Consider the following 14,037-nt stretch of genomic DNA (forward strand, 5'->3'; position numbering starts at 1 on the left):
ATTATCACTTATTAATCTTCGATATATTTGTTCCACAACTCTGGTTTAGGTTCACCAGCTAAATGATGCAAGTTCTTTGGCAAATAACTGTACTGTGTTTTACTGCTGAAATATCACAGACACTGTCATGAAGACCATATTTGTTTCAGCCAATAATTGCTTAGTGCTCCATTGAAACACTCAAGCATTTCTGGTTTTTCAACTTGTTGATGAATAACAGTCACAGTTTGTCTTATTCCTTTGTTACTTGTGTTTGATTTTGCGTTGATAACAGTGTATTCACCTGACCAGAAATCCTGTTTATCCTGACACCACCTTGTCTATTTCCGAATGTATCCAACTTCAACCTATTTACAGTTGTGCATCTCAGTTTGCAAATGTAAAATTTACTGTAACTCTGTGATTATTTTGTTATTTAAAAATCATGTAAACAGATTTCTTCAGACTGAAATAAATCATAAAAATGTTGTTGTTTTTCCACAGTGATGTATGTATGTGTTCTGTTTCAGAAAGTTAATGAGAAGCCGCAAGTTATCAATGATTATGAAGCTGGCCGTGGTATTCCCAACCAGATAGTACTCGGAAAAATAGAAAGAGCCATTGGTGAGTCTTTCATGTTGTTAGCATTATTTAATTATTCAGTTCAGCATATGTAGATCCCATTTTATATTTGCAAGTGTTTAACAACTTTTTTAATTACATCTACTGCAGTGTCAAAGAGGCACTTCTTCACATGTCCATCTTCAGCAATAGTCTTTAATGATTTCACAATTTTTCTACTCGCTATACAACTTGTATTTTCCGAATTGTTGCACTGTGTTCTCAGTTTGGCAGTCATTTGCTGTTGCTTGTCCCATTATTGGAAATTAATATTTTAATTTTGTCTTTCCATAATAGCCCTGTTGTTCAACTATGTATTTTGTAGAAAGTGCCTTTTCATATTATAGTAAAAAAACCCTTTTTACACTTTTCAGCAGACTGAGTCAAAGAAGTCTTAAATGCAGAAAAATATAAAATATAGCAAAGCATAGGAAATACAAGAAGCTATAGATTTCATAACTTTCATTCTTGGTTTACGAAGACTGCCATATTTAGTATTTTAACCATTATTGTATTACAAGTTTTATTCGCCGTAATTTTAAAGGGTTATTGATTAGTCGTCTCACATTAAAGCATGAATGTCTTTTTACTGTGGTTTCATGAAAGACTTCTGTTTTTGTGTTTTATTTACACCATTCGACGTGATCGAAACAAGGAAGGAAATGCCTGTTTGTACGTTTTAGTACTCTTATGATTATCACAAAAGCAGTGGCTTTGTGCTAAGGCGCGCGCGCGCACACACCCCACACACACCCCACACACACCCCACACACACACACACACACACACACACACACACACACACACACACACGCACGTTCCCTTCTTTGTTGCAGACACGTTCAGTTGATAATCACAACAAAGGCGGTGGCTGAATGCTGTTCATTCTGATCCTGTGCATAGTGTAAATAAAGCACAGGAGCAAAAGTATTTCATGAAACCACATTTAAAGGATATTTCCTAGCATAAGACTTATTATTCATAATCATTATAAAATTATGGTGAATAAAAGTTGTAACAAAATTTTTGTTGAAACAGTTGGCGGTCTTCGTAAACAGAGAACAATAGGCACAAAATCTATGGTTTGTTACCAACAAGGTTGTCACTCAGTTCGGGGTGAGAAAGAGTACGGAAATTGACTTGTTACGGAGCATCTTTAGGAGGAATGTTTATGTGTGATATCAGGTCGAACCAGCCTAAGACCTCATACTAGAGTTACCAACTCTCCCATATTATACAGGAACTCCCGTATTCTTCTGAATTTTAAGCATACTCCCGTCTCCCATTTTTATTTTATGTGGGAGATACAATCTGCTGTATTTGAGAAAGACACCGATTAAGATTTAAACCTGCTGCATATTTTTTGAATACCCTTGCTGGATAATCGTTACGGCATAGTATTATTGATACAGTTACTACATCGATATGTAGGGAACACAAAACACATCATGGTGTCACAAGTCACATTGCGATTATGTTGTTTCTTTGTCATTCGGCCTAGTCCGAGTTACGCGAAATTGAAGAATCCAAATATCTGCATAAAAAGTGCGGAAAGTGCTTCTGTACTTATCAGAAGAAATGGGAAGAAACTCATTTGTGGGTTAATCCTGTAAAAGGAAACAATTCTAGAGCGTATTGCACCCTTTGCAAGCATGAATTCAGCATAGCACATGGTGGTAATACAGATTGTCAGCAGCACGCGAACACCAAAGGACACAAAAGCAGAGCTAGGGGAAGTAACACATCTCAGATATCCAGCTATTTTCAGTGCCTGAGTGATACTCCCACTAGTGGTGAATCTGACAGAGTTGCAGTGGGCGAGTTATCGTTTGTGTATCCTACAGTGAAACACAACCTAAGTTATGTTAGTATGGACTGTGCAAATAAACTTGCAAAGAACGTATTTATGGATTCGGATGTGGCCAAAAAAATAGGTTGTGGTTGGACAAAAGCAGAGTCTATTGCAAAAAAATGCATTAATGCCTAGAAGTGTAAGTGATCTTCTAGCTGTGCTTAATGATCCAGAGGAGTGTAGCACCTTTTTTTTCTGTGGCTTCAGGTGTGTCGAATTTCAAGAACAGGAAAATGTTTCCTGTAGTAACAGGTACTTTGAACCTTGTGTTGGCATTAGAAATAAACTGGGTCATTCCATGTCAATTCTACCAATTTGAGAAAATGTTCCAGCTGATAATCTCAGATTTGGCTGAAATTTAGGACACCAATGATACCAAGTGTGGAACAATCATGTACAAAATTTTAAGTTCCCCTGCCAATTAGTTCCAGAATTATGGCTTGTGAAAGAGGGTGGCGTGACCCGGAAATTGCAACCCGCATCTGGCAATCTATCTTCAGACCCAACTTCATGGTCTTAATAACTTTGGAACTATTCCGCACAGTCCAGTGAAATTTTTACAACCCAGTAACATCCACTTACAGAACACACTCTATGAATCAAAACACCAACAACATATTTCTGAGGAAAAATAAAAATTCCAAAATGTGATTAAAAAAAATGTAATACATAAAAAGGTACATATTGTAGGTGCCCTCTATGCCAAATATAATTCACTCAAAAAGGGTATAAATTTTTTTTTTGTAAGCTTAATGTGGCCTAAACACGCACAGAACTCATCTTGTCTGTATCAGTCACACAAACAGAGTTACGTGCACACGAAAATTTGAAAAATTACCCGAAAAACATGGATTTTTGAAGTGTGGTATCACAAAAGGGACAAGTGATATCCAAGCCAAATTTCAAATACTGCATAAGTAGACCATAATATAATATGTGGCAAAATTTCAACTTGTTATTGCAAGGCATTTGTGTACAATAAAAGTTGACAGAGATGTATTTGGTTACATTTCTTTTAACACGATTTAGCAAGTAATAGTGATGATGCAGACAGCTTGTTTCAGATAAAGCTGCAGCAATTGTTGGGAACCATTAAGCAACAGAAAGTTAAACAATGGTAGTTTTCAGGGACAGAATGTGTCATTGTTAGGCAGGAACACAAAGGAAACAAGCAACAATTACAGGTTACTCATGTTTTTAAGATTCTAGTTCAGACTGGTCAGTACTGTTGTGGAAAGTCAGTATGGAGGCAGAAGAGTGTACTAGTGGTGCTTTTGTTCAAACAAGTTGCAGTATTGGTAGAGCACAAGCATCTGATTGTCATAAAACAACATATGGGACAAAATGTGGCATCTGCTTCGTACTGTATGATCCGAATGAATCGGACCAAGATTTGTTGCTATGGAGATGCGGGATACACCCTGTGGGCACAAGAAGTACAGTTCCAGGAAACTTTAGTGTTTATCATCATATGAAAGTGTTTCTGGATAAGTATTATTTCCTACAAAGTTGTTGTTTTGATCCATTTCGGATTCATAAAAAAGACACTGAAGTGTAGCCTCAGAGAAATTGATATAAAATCAGTATTGAAAGTGAATCAGTGCATGGGACTTCACACGAAACCAGGACAAAAGTTATGTTCGGGTGTGGCACACTGCTAAAAAATGAAGAATATTCTGATAATTTACATGACAGTGACGAAGAGTATCAGCCACCTACAACCACAGCGGATGAGCAATTAAATACTTAAGTGACTGCTCTTGGTTTGTCTCCCATGAAGACTCCCAAAGTTGGGAAAAGAGACAGGCCCAGCTATGGTAGAAGAAAACTACAAGAAGCTCAAATGGAATTAAAACACAAAATAGCTGACACACTAATGGTGGAAGAGGAAGAACTATCCGCTCTAAAGGAACAGAAATCATGCCAGAAATGCTCTGATTCTGCACCTTCCAGCTGGTCTATTTACTACACTCCAAAGGAATTCAATGTTTCTACATATATGGTAAAGCAAGCTAGGAAAATAAAAGCAACCCTAGGAGTGCTTTCACAACTTAAGCAGGCTCAGGGTAAGCAATTTAGTTCAGAAATAAAGTTGCTAGTGTCGGAGTTTTATGAAAGTAATGACTACAGCCGAATAATACCTGGAAAAAAAGACTATGTAACGGTGAAAATGGGAAATGTACGTGCACAGATGCAAAAAAGACTGTTGCTATGCAACATACCAGAACTATATGTAAAATTCAAGGAAAAGTATCCCAGTACCAAAGTAGGTTTATCATCTTTTTTCAATCTTCGGACAAAATGGGTTGTGCCTGTAAGTGCAAGGGGCACACACAATGTCTGTGTATGAGAGACCCATCAAAATGCTAAGCTGATGTTTTCTGCTATAAAGGATTCTGGTCTGGATGACAGAGGTGCAATGAAGCTGCTAGTGTGTGACTTCAGTTCCTACCGTTGCATGATACACAGGTGTGAAAAGGCAAATCTTGTAGAACACATGAATAACAAACTGTATGGTGAACTCCTTATGGATGATGATGATGATGAACTTGTTTCTTATAAACAATGGACGCACATGGATCACACAATTCTTGAAACAAAGCAAAGTGGAAGATTTTCTTGAAATGTGTTGTCAAAAAACAGACAAACTGACCACAAACAGCTTCACAGCAACAGCACAATCGGCTTATCTCCAGTTTTGTAAAGATAATTTGAAACAAAATGAAATTGTAGTAATACTAGACTTTCCTGAAAATTATGCATTTATAGTTCAAGATGCCATCCAAGGAACCCATTGGGACAATAGTCTAGCAACTCTCCAACCATTTGCGGCTTACTATAGAGGTGAATCAGGTGATGTGTCTGTCATGAACCTATGCATTTTTAGTGACTGTTTAATTCATGATGCCATTGCAGTTCATGCCCACATTCGCCCTGTCATGGCATATGTGAAAAACAAGCTGCCTCACATACATTTTGCGAAATACTTCAGTGATGGGGCAGCTAGTCAGTACAAAAACTGTAAAAATCTCAAAAATTTATGCATGTTTTTCAGATTGACACAGAATGGACTTTTTTTGCAACAAGTCATCGTAAAAATGTATGTGATGGTATTGGTGCTACCATTAAGCGCATGGCATCACGAGCTAGTCTGCAGCACCCTACAGAAGGTCACATTCTAACACCTCTTCAATTATTTACCTGGGTACAGAAAAATATCTCTGGCATACAATCATTCTATGTTTCAAAAGATGGGGTGAAATCAGTTGAAGAGTTGCTAAAAAGCAGAATAGAACACATTTAAACTGTTGCAGGCACAAGGAGCCATCATCACTTCTCTCCAGCGGGCTCTGACAATGTGCAGATTAGCAGACTGTCTGGTTATAACTATAGGTTCTGGTTATAACTATAGGTTCGTGCACAACATGTGTCTTCACAGTGTGTCTGACTCAGGATTCAGAAGCAAAAGCAGCAGCATACAACCAGGTTGCTATGTTATTGCTGTTTATGATGACAAATGGTACTTAGGATTTGTTGCAGAGTGCTGTGAAGCAGAAGGTGATGTATTTGTGAACTTCATGGCACCAGCAGGACCAGCAAGAGCATTTCATTGGCCACGTTTGGCAGACAGGTGTTGGATTCCTTTTGAATATATTCTTATGACAGTTCAAGTTCCTACCACAGTGTCAGGAAGACAGTACAATTTGCCACTCAATGTACAGAGTACAGTAGCTAAAGTGTGGGAGAACTTCTGTTCGAAGCACAATTGACTGGTTTTTAGCAGTTAAGGTTGTGGTAATCCGTCTATATGTTGTTGCTTAGTGATTAAACAGTTGTGGGAGCGGATAAGAAGACGCAGAACAGTTTACGATATGTTTTTACAAAATTGTGTTGTGGAACAATGGCCACATCACCAAATACATCTGTCAACTTCCATTGTACACAAATGTCTTGCAATAACATGCTGAAATTTTGAGATATATATCATTATGGTCTACTTCCGCAGAGTGTGAAATTTGGCTTGGATGCCACTTGTCCCTTTTGTGCTACCACACTTCAAAAATCCATGTTTTTCAGGTAATTTTTCAAATTTTTGTATTTTCGTGTCCATGTAACTCAGTTTTTGTGACATATCGGCATGATAAGTTCTGTGTGTGTTTAGACCACATTAAGCTTACCACAAAAAATTTATACCCTTTTTGAGTGAATTATATTTGGCTTAGAGGGCACCTACAATAGGTACCTTTTTACGTATTACATTTTTTTAATCCCATTTTTGGATATTTTTTTTCCGTCAGAAATACGTTGTTGATGTTTTGATTCATAGTGTGTGTTCTCTAAATGGATGTTACTGGGTTGTAAAAATTTCACTGGACTGTGTGGAACAGTTCAAAAGTTATTAAGACCTGAAGGTGGGTCTGAAGATATTGCCAGGTGCTGGTTGCATTTTCCAGGTATTCAAGATGCTGTTTTTGCTCTCGCTAAGTATGGTCGTTCAGTGACGTTTGTGTGGACCCCGGGCCACATCGGCATTCCAGGAAACGAACATGTCGATCGGTTGCCCAAGCAGGCCACCACTTTGCCACCCCTGGAGCTTGGTCTCGTGGAACGAGACCTCTGGTCAGCCCTACATTGCAAGGTCCGTGATGTCTGGAGCTCTGAATGGTCTGTCTTGAACATGCCAAATAAGCTCCGCATGGTCAAGTCATCCACGGCTGTATGGAACTCATCCTTGAGGGGCACGAGTAGGGACTCAGTTGTCCTCTGCCGTCTCCGAATTGGACATACGCGGTTGACCCACAGCTATCTCCTTCGTCGTGAGAACCTGCCCAAGTGTTGCTGTGATGCAGGACTGACGGTGGTCCATCTTTTAGCCCCCTTGCGGCAGTCCTTAAATTTACCAGCTGCACTTCCTTTAATTCTCGGTGATGATGCCTCTATAGCCGACTCAGTTTTACGTTTTATCCGTGCAGCTGGGTTCTATCACTTACTCTAGTGTGGGCGCTCTTGAATGATTTCTCAGGCTACACCCACTCCAGCGACTTTTAATTGTGACATGGCTGCCAAAATAGTTTCTTTTATGGTAAAAAGTTGTGTTGGTACCTCTATCGACACTTTCCAGCTGGAGGTTCTTCATTTGTAGTTAAGTGGTTGACCCTTCACCTGATCCATCAACCACTGTAGTCTGTTTTACTCTAGTCAACTATTTGCTCTGCTCCTTTTAAGTGTCCTCTATTTTGTGTTACTGCGGTGTTCATTTTAGCTCTGTACGCCTTGGTGTTCCTGCCCTCTGGGTTTAGAGGTTACGCTTTTACTGTATAGGCCTTTTACAAGTATGTCTATTTGGAACTGGGGACTGATGACCTTGATGTTTAGCCCCCATCAAACCCCAAAACCAATCAACCAATTTCCAGGTCACGCCACCTTCTTTCACAAGTCATAATTCTGGAACTAATTGGCAGGAGAAACTAATACTTTGTACCTGGGTGTTCCACACATGGTAGAATTAGTGTACTGAATTTCAGTCAAATCTGAGACTGTGAGCTGTTGTGGAACAAGCAGATGAGTGCTCATGGTGTTCATGCTTTGATAGAAAACAGTCTTGAATCTCATTCATTAAATGTAAATAGCATTTCTTCTTATAGTGGCAATAATGCTAGTGTCAATTATGGCACAAATAAATCCATGATGAAATTGTTCAGTGTGAAAAATAACAAAATATTTAAAGCAAACTGCACAAATCACATAATCCATAATGGCATTTAATGTTTCTGATGTCTTAGATGTAGACATAGAAATGATAGTTAACATTTATGGACACTTTTAAGTGTCAGCAAAACATAGGGAAGAATTAAAATCTTTTTTAGTTTTGTTGGTACTGATTGATGTGAAATTTTAAGGCATGTGCCTACTAGGTGGCTATCCCTCACATCAGCTGTTGATAGGCTAATAAAAAACTGGGAGCCAATAATAAGTTATTATCAAAGCAGAAATGAAACACCTAAAGCTTTGAAATTATATTTTAGTGATGAGTATCCAAGCAAAATGTTAATTCTTGGAGCATATGTTCAATTTTTTTCTTACATTGGAAATATTATTTTGGAAACCTCAAAATATCTGGAGATTTAACTATTATGGAGTTCTGTAGTGCCTTTGAAGCTTTGTCTAAGAAAATTTTGCGAAGAAAAGGTGACTCGTTTTTTGGAAGCAATGCACACAAGATTTTAAATAGATCCAATTCTGTCAATCAGAAGAAAATTCAAAGAATCTTGTTGAATTTTATGATACCTTTCAAACTTACATTGTAAAAAATGTAAACATTTCTGACAATGCTGCATTTCAGTCCTTGCTCCCGCAGTCCTTAAAGTTTTCAGTTAATTTTAATGATTTTCAGAACATGCGTACTCATATTCAGGTAGGCATAAATGAGGATAACCTGTACAATGAATTTTGTTGTTCGAAAGGAGATAAATAAGATTCTTGGCTTCGTTCTCAGTATACCGGCATCTAATGCTCACATTGAAAGAATTTTTTCTTTGATGATCGGCAAGTGGTCTGATGATAAGAACCGTTGCAATCTATATTTAATGAAAGCTTAACTACAAGTAAGTGTTAATTTTTGTTACACGTGTGATTAATTTGTTCAATTTGTAAAGAAGGGTCAAAAACTTCAGACTGCTGTCAAAAGTGTAAACAAATATAGTTTTAAGTAAAAAAATTTTGTAGGCCTTCAGCTTATAATTATTATGAAGAAGATTTTTGGTTGGTCCATGCAATAAACCTGCTTTAAGATTTAAATAAGTTGTGTTAGGCCTATTAATTCTGTCGGGTATTTCACATAGAAGTAATGACAATTGATGAAAGCCCATTATAGAGATGGCTGTCTTCAAAGTGTTTATTTTTGTAGATGACTGTGAAATTAAATTAAGGCCACTGTAATAAAATGCATTGAGCTGGAGCATGGTTGCTACTAGTCACTACCATCAGATCATGATTATCGTTAAGGCTGTGACACAGCATACTTTCCCACCCTTCCAAACACTACAAACCTGTGACCCAACATGCTGACAGTGGAAAATTTTGCTTAACGTGCTACTGGTATGTTACATGATCAATAACTTGTAGTCTGTGTTTTCTGCTTTGTTCCAAGACTGAATTTGAGCAGGAATACAACACATTTTTTAAATAAATCTGTGTGAAAATTAATGTTAAAGGTCATTATAACATCAAAGAAAACTTAAATTCCCAGAAACATTGTAACACAGTCATTAGTGATGGGAAAGCATTGTACTGAAAGAATAGGACTTCTGTTGGGACCAAAAAAATAAATGTAAAAAGCGGGGAAACAAAATGCAGGGTGCAGGAACATAAAAATGGGGTTTTACTGTATGTTCCTCAATAACAGATAGTGGTTAACTGCACAAGCAGCAGAAACTTTTCTCTCTACACTTGGTAAAGAAATAATACTCTTTATCTATTTCTCCTTGAGTTGGTGATCTTTAGCATCTACTTTCATGAATGTCAGACATTATGTGAATAAACTCAGTAAGATGCACGGAAAGACTGATACGAAATTAACAAACAACTAGCACAGAGCTTTGCGCGTGGACTGACAGCAGAGTACTAGTTATTCACCAAGTTATGGACCCTGTTGCCATTGCTCAAATCAGCACATTTACAAGGAGTCAGTAATTCATGTGCCATTGTCACCTACTACCGGTGTGAAGCACAGATGTAGGCACGAAGTTATTTTTATGGGCCATGAGCAGACCATGGGCGGCCGGTTGCCCACATGGGCTGTAGAATATACTCAGCAACTGGATATTGGGTGTATCTTAACTAGGCAGTTCATGTGCAGTCATACACTCTACCAGCCATACCATTCCAACAAAAACAAATACAGGGATCACATTAGCTGGTAGATAACATACATATGCTCCACTTTCAAATTTGTAGAATTTGCTTGTGGTGGAGTTGGAGTGTTGATGGGTGGGTGCAGAGGGGCAAGTTTTATTGGGGGAACAATTATAAGGGTGGAAATAAAGACTAGGGACACTTGATTAGGACACTCTGTAGGTTACGAAGGCTACGGAAGGAGGCGGTGATAGCATGGTAAGGATATCTTGTAGAGATTCTCAATTTAAGTAGGGACCTGGCTATGTAATGTGTGCTACTGGGTATTAAGCATCGCGTGTCAGATTTTTCAAAATGGAAGCTGTATTTATTGAAGGAGAAGACTGCTGAGATTTGTCTGGACAACATCAGTTTGGTAGCTGCAGTAGAGGGAAGCCTGGGGAAGGCAGCTGTTGTCTGTGTAGAAGAATTTTTTTGTTGGTCCAGAAATGTTTGCCACAGATGCCTAGGTTTGTAGTGAATCAGTGGCAGCTTTTGAGCGAAGTATTGCTGCTTACTGGGTTATTTTATGTGAACTGAGTTTTGGATGAAAGCTCCAGTGAGAGGGAGGGTTATGTCAATGTAGGTTGCTCTGGCTCTGGAAATGGACCATATGAATTTGAGTTAGGGAAAGGAGTTACTGTTGCAGGAAAGTGGAGAACTATTTTCTCACTGTTAATCTAGACTGGAGAGCTGTGCAAAACCAGGGAGCCAAATATCTGATGTTGATAACTCCTCTACCATACAGCCTATTGAAAGGTTGGCATTGGACGTGTCCACCATAGTTCCCATAGATGTCTGCCTATTTTTATGTTTGATTTATAAAGGCACAGTGATTAAGAGTGTGTCTGAAGTTGACCAATGAGACCATAAATGAAGTTGAAGGCTTAATAAGGGTGATTTGCGTAAAACATAAAACCCCTGTTATTTTGTGAATGGTTAAAGATCGAAACAAGGTATTTGGCAAATGATAGCAGGCAGAGGAGACATAATTTTGGTGCTTAACTCTTGTATCACTTGAAATATTGAAGTTACTAGTAATTTTTGTAATCAAACGATATACTTCTTTAACGGCATTTAAAAGCTCGGGAAAAGAAGAGAACAATGATATAGCTCTCGTGAAAGTTAGTTTCGAAACTTTTTGCTAAAATATTAGCTTAATTTCCTAAAATTGAAAGGCAAGATGGCTAGAAACAGCAATCACAGTGTAAATGCAGACAAGTGGGAGCACTCGTGTGATGCTCCATCGTTACCTGTGGCATAAAATAGGCCTATGCTACTATTATAAAACATATTGCCTCCTGGCACTACTGTATGTAACACAGATACAGAGGCAGCTACCATCTTTGTAAATAGAACTCTGTGATAACCTCTAGTGTTACAAAAAATGTCTTAGGAAGAAAATTCCAGGTAGTTGCACACACTCCTGTATAAGTGGACAGTTTTTGTGGAAACAAGTAATCAGTCAAAAGGCCTGTAACAGCAGCAGACTTGCTACGAGATTCCCACTTGATAGTGTTTACACTACAATAGTCACTTCCTGCTGCCTTGTCTTCAAATTTTCACATTTGTCAAATATTTTTGCCAAAGGTTTAAACACAAGTGTTATATCACCACGCTCGTTATTTTAAGAGCTATCAAATGCCATTAAAAAGTGTAGTGGATTATACGTAAACATATTTACCTATCCCTCTGGATCTTTAAGTTTCCAATTAACTTCGTTTCAGTACCTTGAAATGTTCATGATGGTGTGTTATCCTGTATAAATGGGATAGTTACTTCAGACTTTCTCTGTCCGTGACCAGAATACAGTCCCACATACTTTTCCTCTAGTCTGGCTCCACATTTGTCAATAGTCCTAAAACTTTCAACTGAAAGTTCTCACCTCTGGCAGCAACACATTTTTCCAACTATCTCTTCTTAAATTTCAAACTGATGAATCCTTGGTTCTTTCCCACCTTGCACTTGATCTATATGTTGCCTCAGCCAACCACCATTATGATCAGTTTCTGTCTCTGTTTAAAATCCACCTTCCAGCTCCTTGTTTTCTGAACTCATTCAGTATAGTTCTGTTGAATCCAGCTGTAAATTTAAACAAAACACTTCACACCAACTGAGGTAGCTTTTAACTGTGTTGGTCAAATACATCAAAAGTGACATCTGTTTTACCTCTCTCGCAACCACCATCCACGACACTGCCCCTTACCAAACCTCTCTTCCCTACTCTAAAACAAAAAGTCCAGCTTGACCTCCCTTTCCCACTATGTCTCCCACACAATCTCAGCGATAGCCATAACCACCCTCTGATACCCCCCCATCCCAGGCCAATTTCAGACAGAAACTTGTCATCAAGACACCTCTCTGATGAGGAGACAGAATTATATCAAACTGCCTAACCTGCAGACCCACATACAGATCCAGTCACACTGCCCTAGTTAAAGGTAACTGATTTATTCACGGCTTCAGTTGGAAATGCCACTTTACTACTTAGTACCAGCCCACAGCAACAGAGGAAGCATCAGTCTCTGCCTGCAGCATTTCCACCCCAAAGTATTCCTCCTCCTCACCACTTCTCAAGGCATTTGAGAAACTTTGTAATTAAGTCACCTCTCAATCCTTCCTGAATAACTCTGAGAAATCTCAAACCCTAATAGAGTATAATGAACTGAGGCTCGACGAATTGCTCTGCTGGTTTCCGAGCTATCCTTTACGGCTGTATCATCTTCATACCTGTGAACAAAGGCCCCCACCACTGTCAACTAGACTGTGGGGAATATGTAGGAGAAAAGTTCATCAACCTTTGGACACCTTCACTTCATAGAACTTTGCTAGTGGCCTTAGTTTTAGAGTTACAGAAAATACATGTCTCACAGGGGACACCACCTTAACAGGACATGGGGCCTCAGTGACATTGACGGCTATGCAGGCATAGCTACTGGCAGGAAAACTCAAGCCAGACAGCCTTCTGCGGAGGGTCCTGACGAAACGTCCTACAACCAAGGGAAAGGTGGGCAGTGTTTTTCTCAGGCAGGGAGCTCTGCCAGCAGTGGCAGGGTGTGGATACAGTGACCATGGGTTTCCTGAGCTGGGGACTGGACAACACCACCAGACATCTTGTACTGTAAACTCTGGGCATACTTCAGGGTCAATTGTTAGGTGTGGTGGGTGGATGTTGGGTGTTTCGGAGAATAAGAACCTTGGTTTCACCGCCTGCACAGTGAGTAAGGTAGATAACACTGTAAAAACCTCAACCTCAAGATGCATTAACAATGGAGGAAAAGACAGATTGGTACTCACACTAAAGAAGACACACAAAGTTGCAGGCAGACATAATTAAAAGATGTAAGTGTGTGTCTTAGTTGTGCCTGTCTGAAGCTTGACTTGTCTTCTTTGTGGTAAGTAACAATCTATCTTTTCCTACATTGTTGATATTCCTACCTGGAGTTTCCATTGTTTGGTTTAAACCTCAAGATGAGCTATGTACTGTTTAGGTGAATGGTTGGTGAGGCAAACAAAGTCTTGCTGCCCCCCCCCCCCCCCCCCCCACACACACACACAACCACCGCTGCCATCACCACAACTACTCCCCCCCCCCTCCCCCCAATTATACAAGACTTGCTTAGGCACATGGGGCTCTGTCTGTGTCAAAATTTGTTTCCCTAGTGGCTCGGGGCATCCTTGTGGAGCGACGT

The 14,037-nt window shown here is 39.1% G+C and overlaps 1 protein-coding gene across 1 annotated transcript in view; it reads left to right on the forward strand.

Annotated features, from left to right (window-relative positions):
- LOC126481329 (endothelial differentiation-related factor 1 homolog) overlaps positions 1–14,037 on the forward strand; it is an 82,825-nt gene that overhangs the window by 54,424 nt on the left and 14,364 nt on the right. Inside the window, exon 4 of the mRNA XM_050104997.1 lies at positions 510–603. Coding sequence (XP_049960954.1) covers positions 510–603 — 94 coding nt within the window. The remainder of the gene's footprint in view (positions 1–509; positions 604–14,037) is intronic.

This window comes from Schistocerca serialis, chromosome 5, assembly GCF_023864345.2.
Source record: "Schistocerca serialis cubense isolate TAMUIC-IGC-003099 chromosome 5, iqSchSeri2.2, whole genome shotgun sequence".
NCBI lineage: Eukaryota > Metazoa > Arthropoda > Insecta > Orthoptera > Acrididae > Schistocerca > Schistocerca serialis.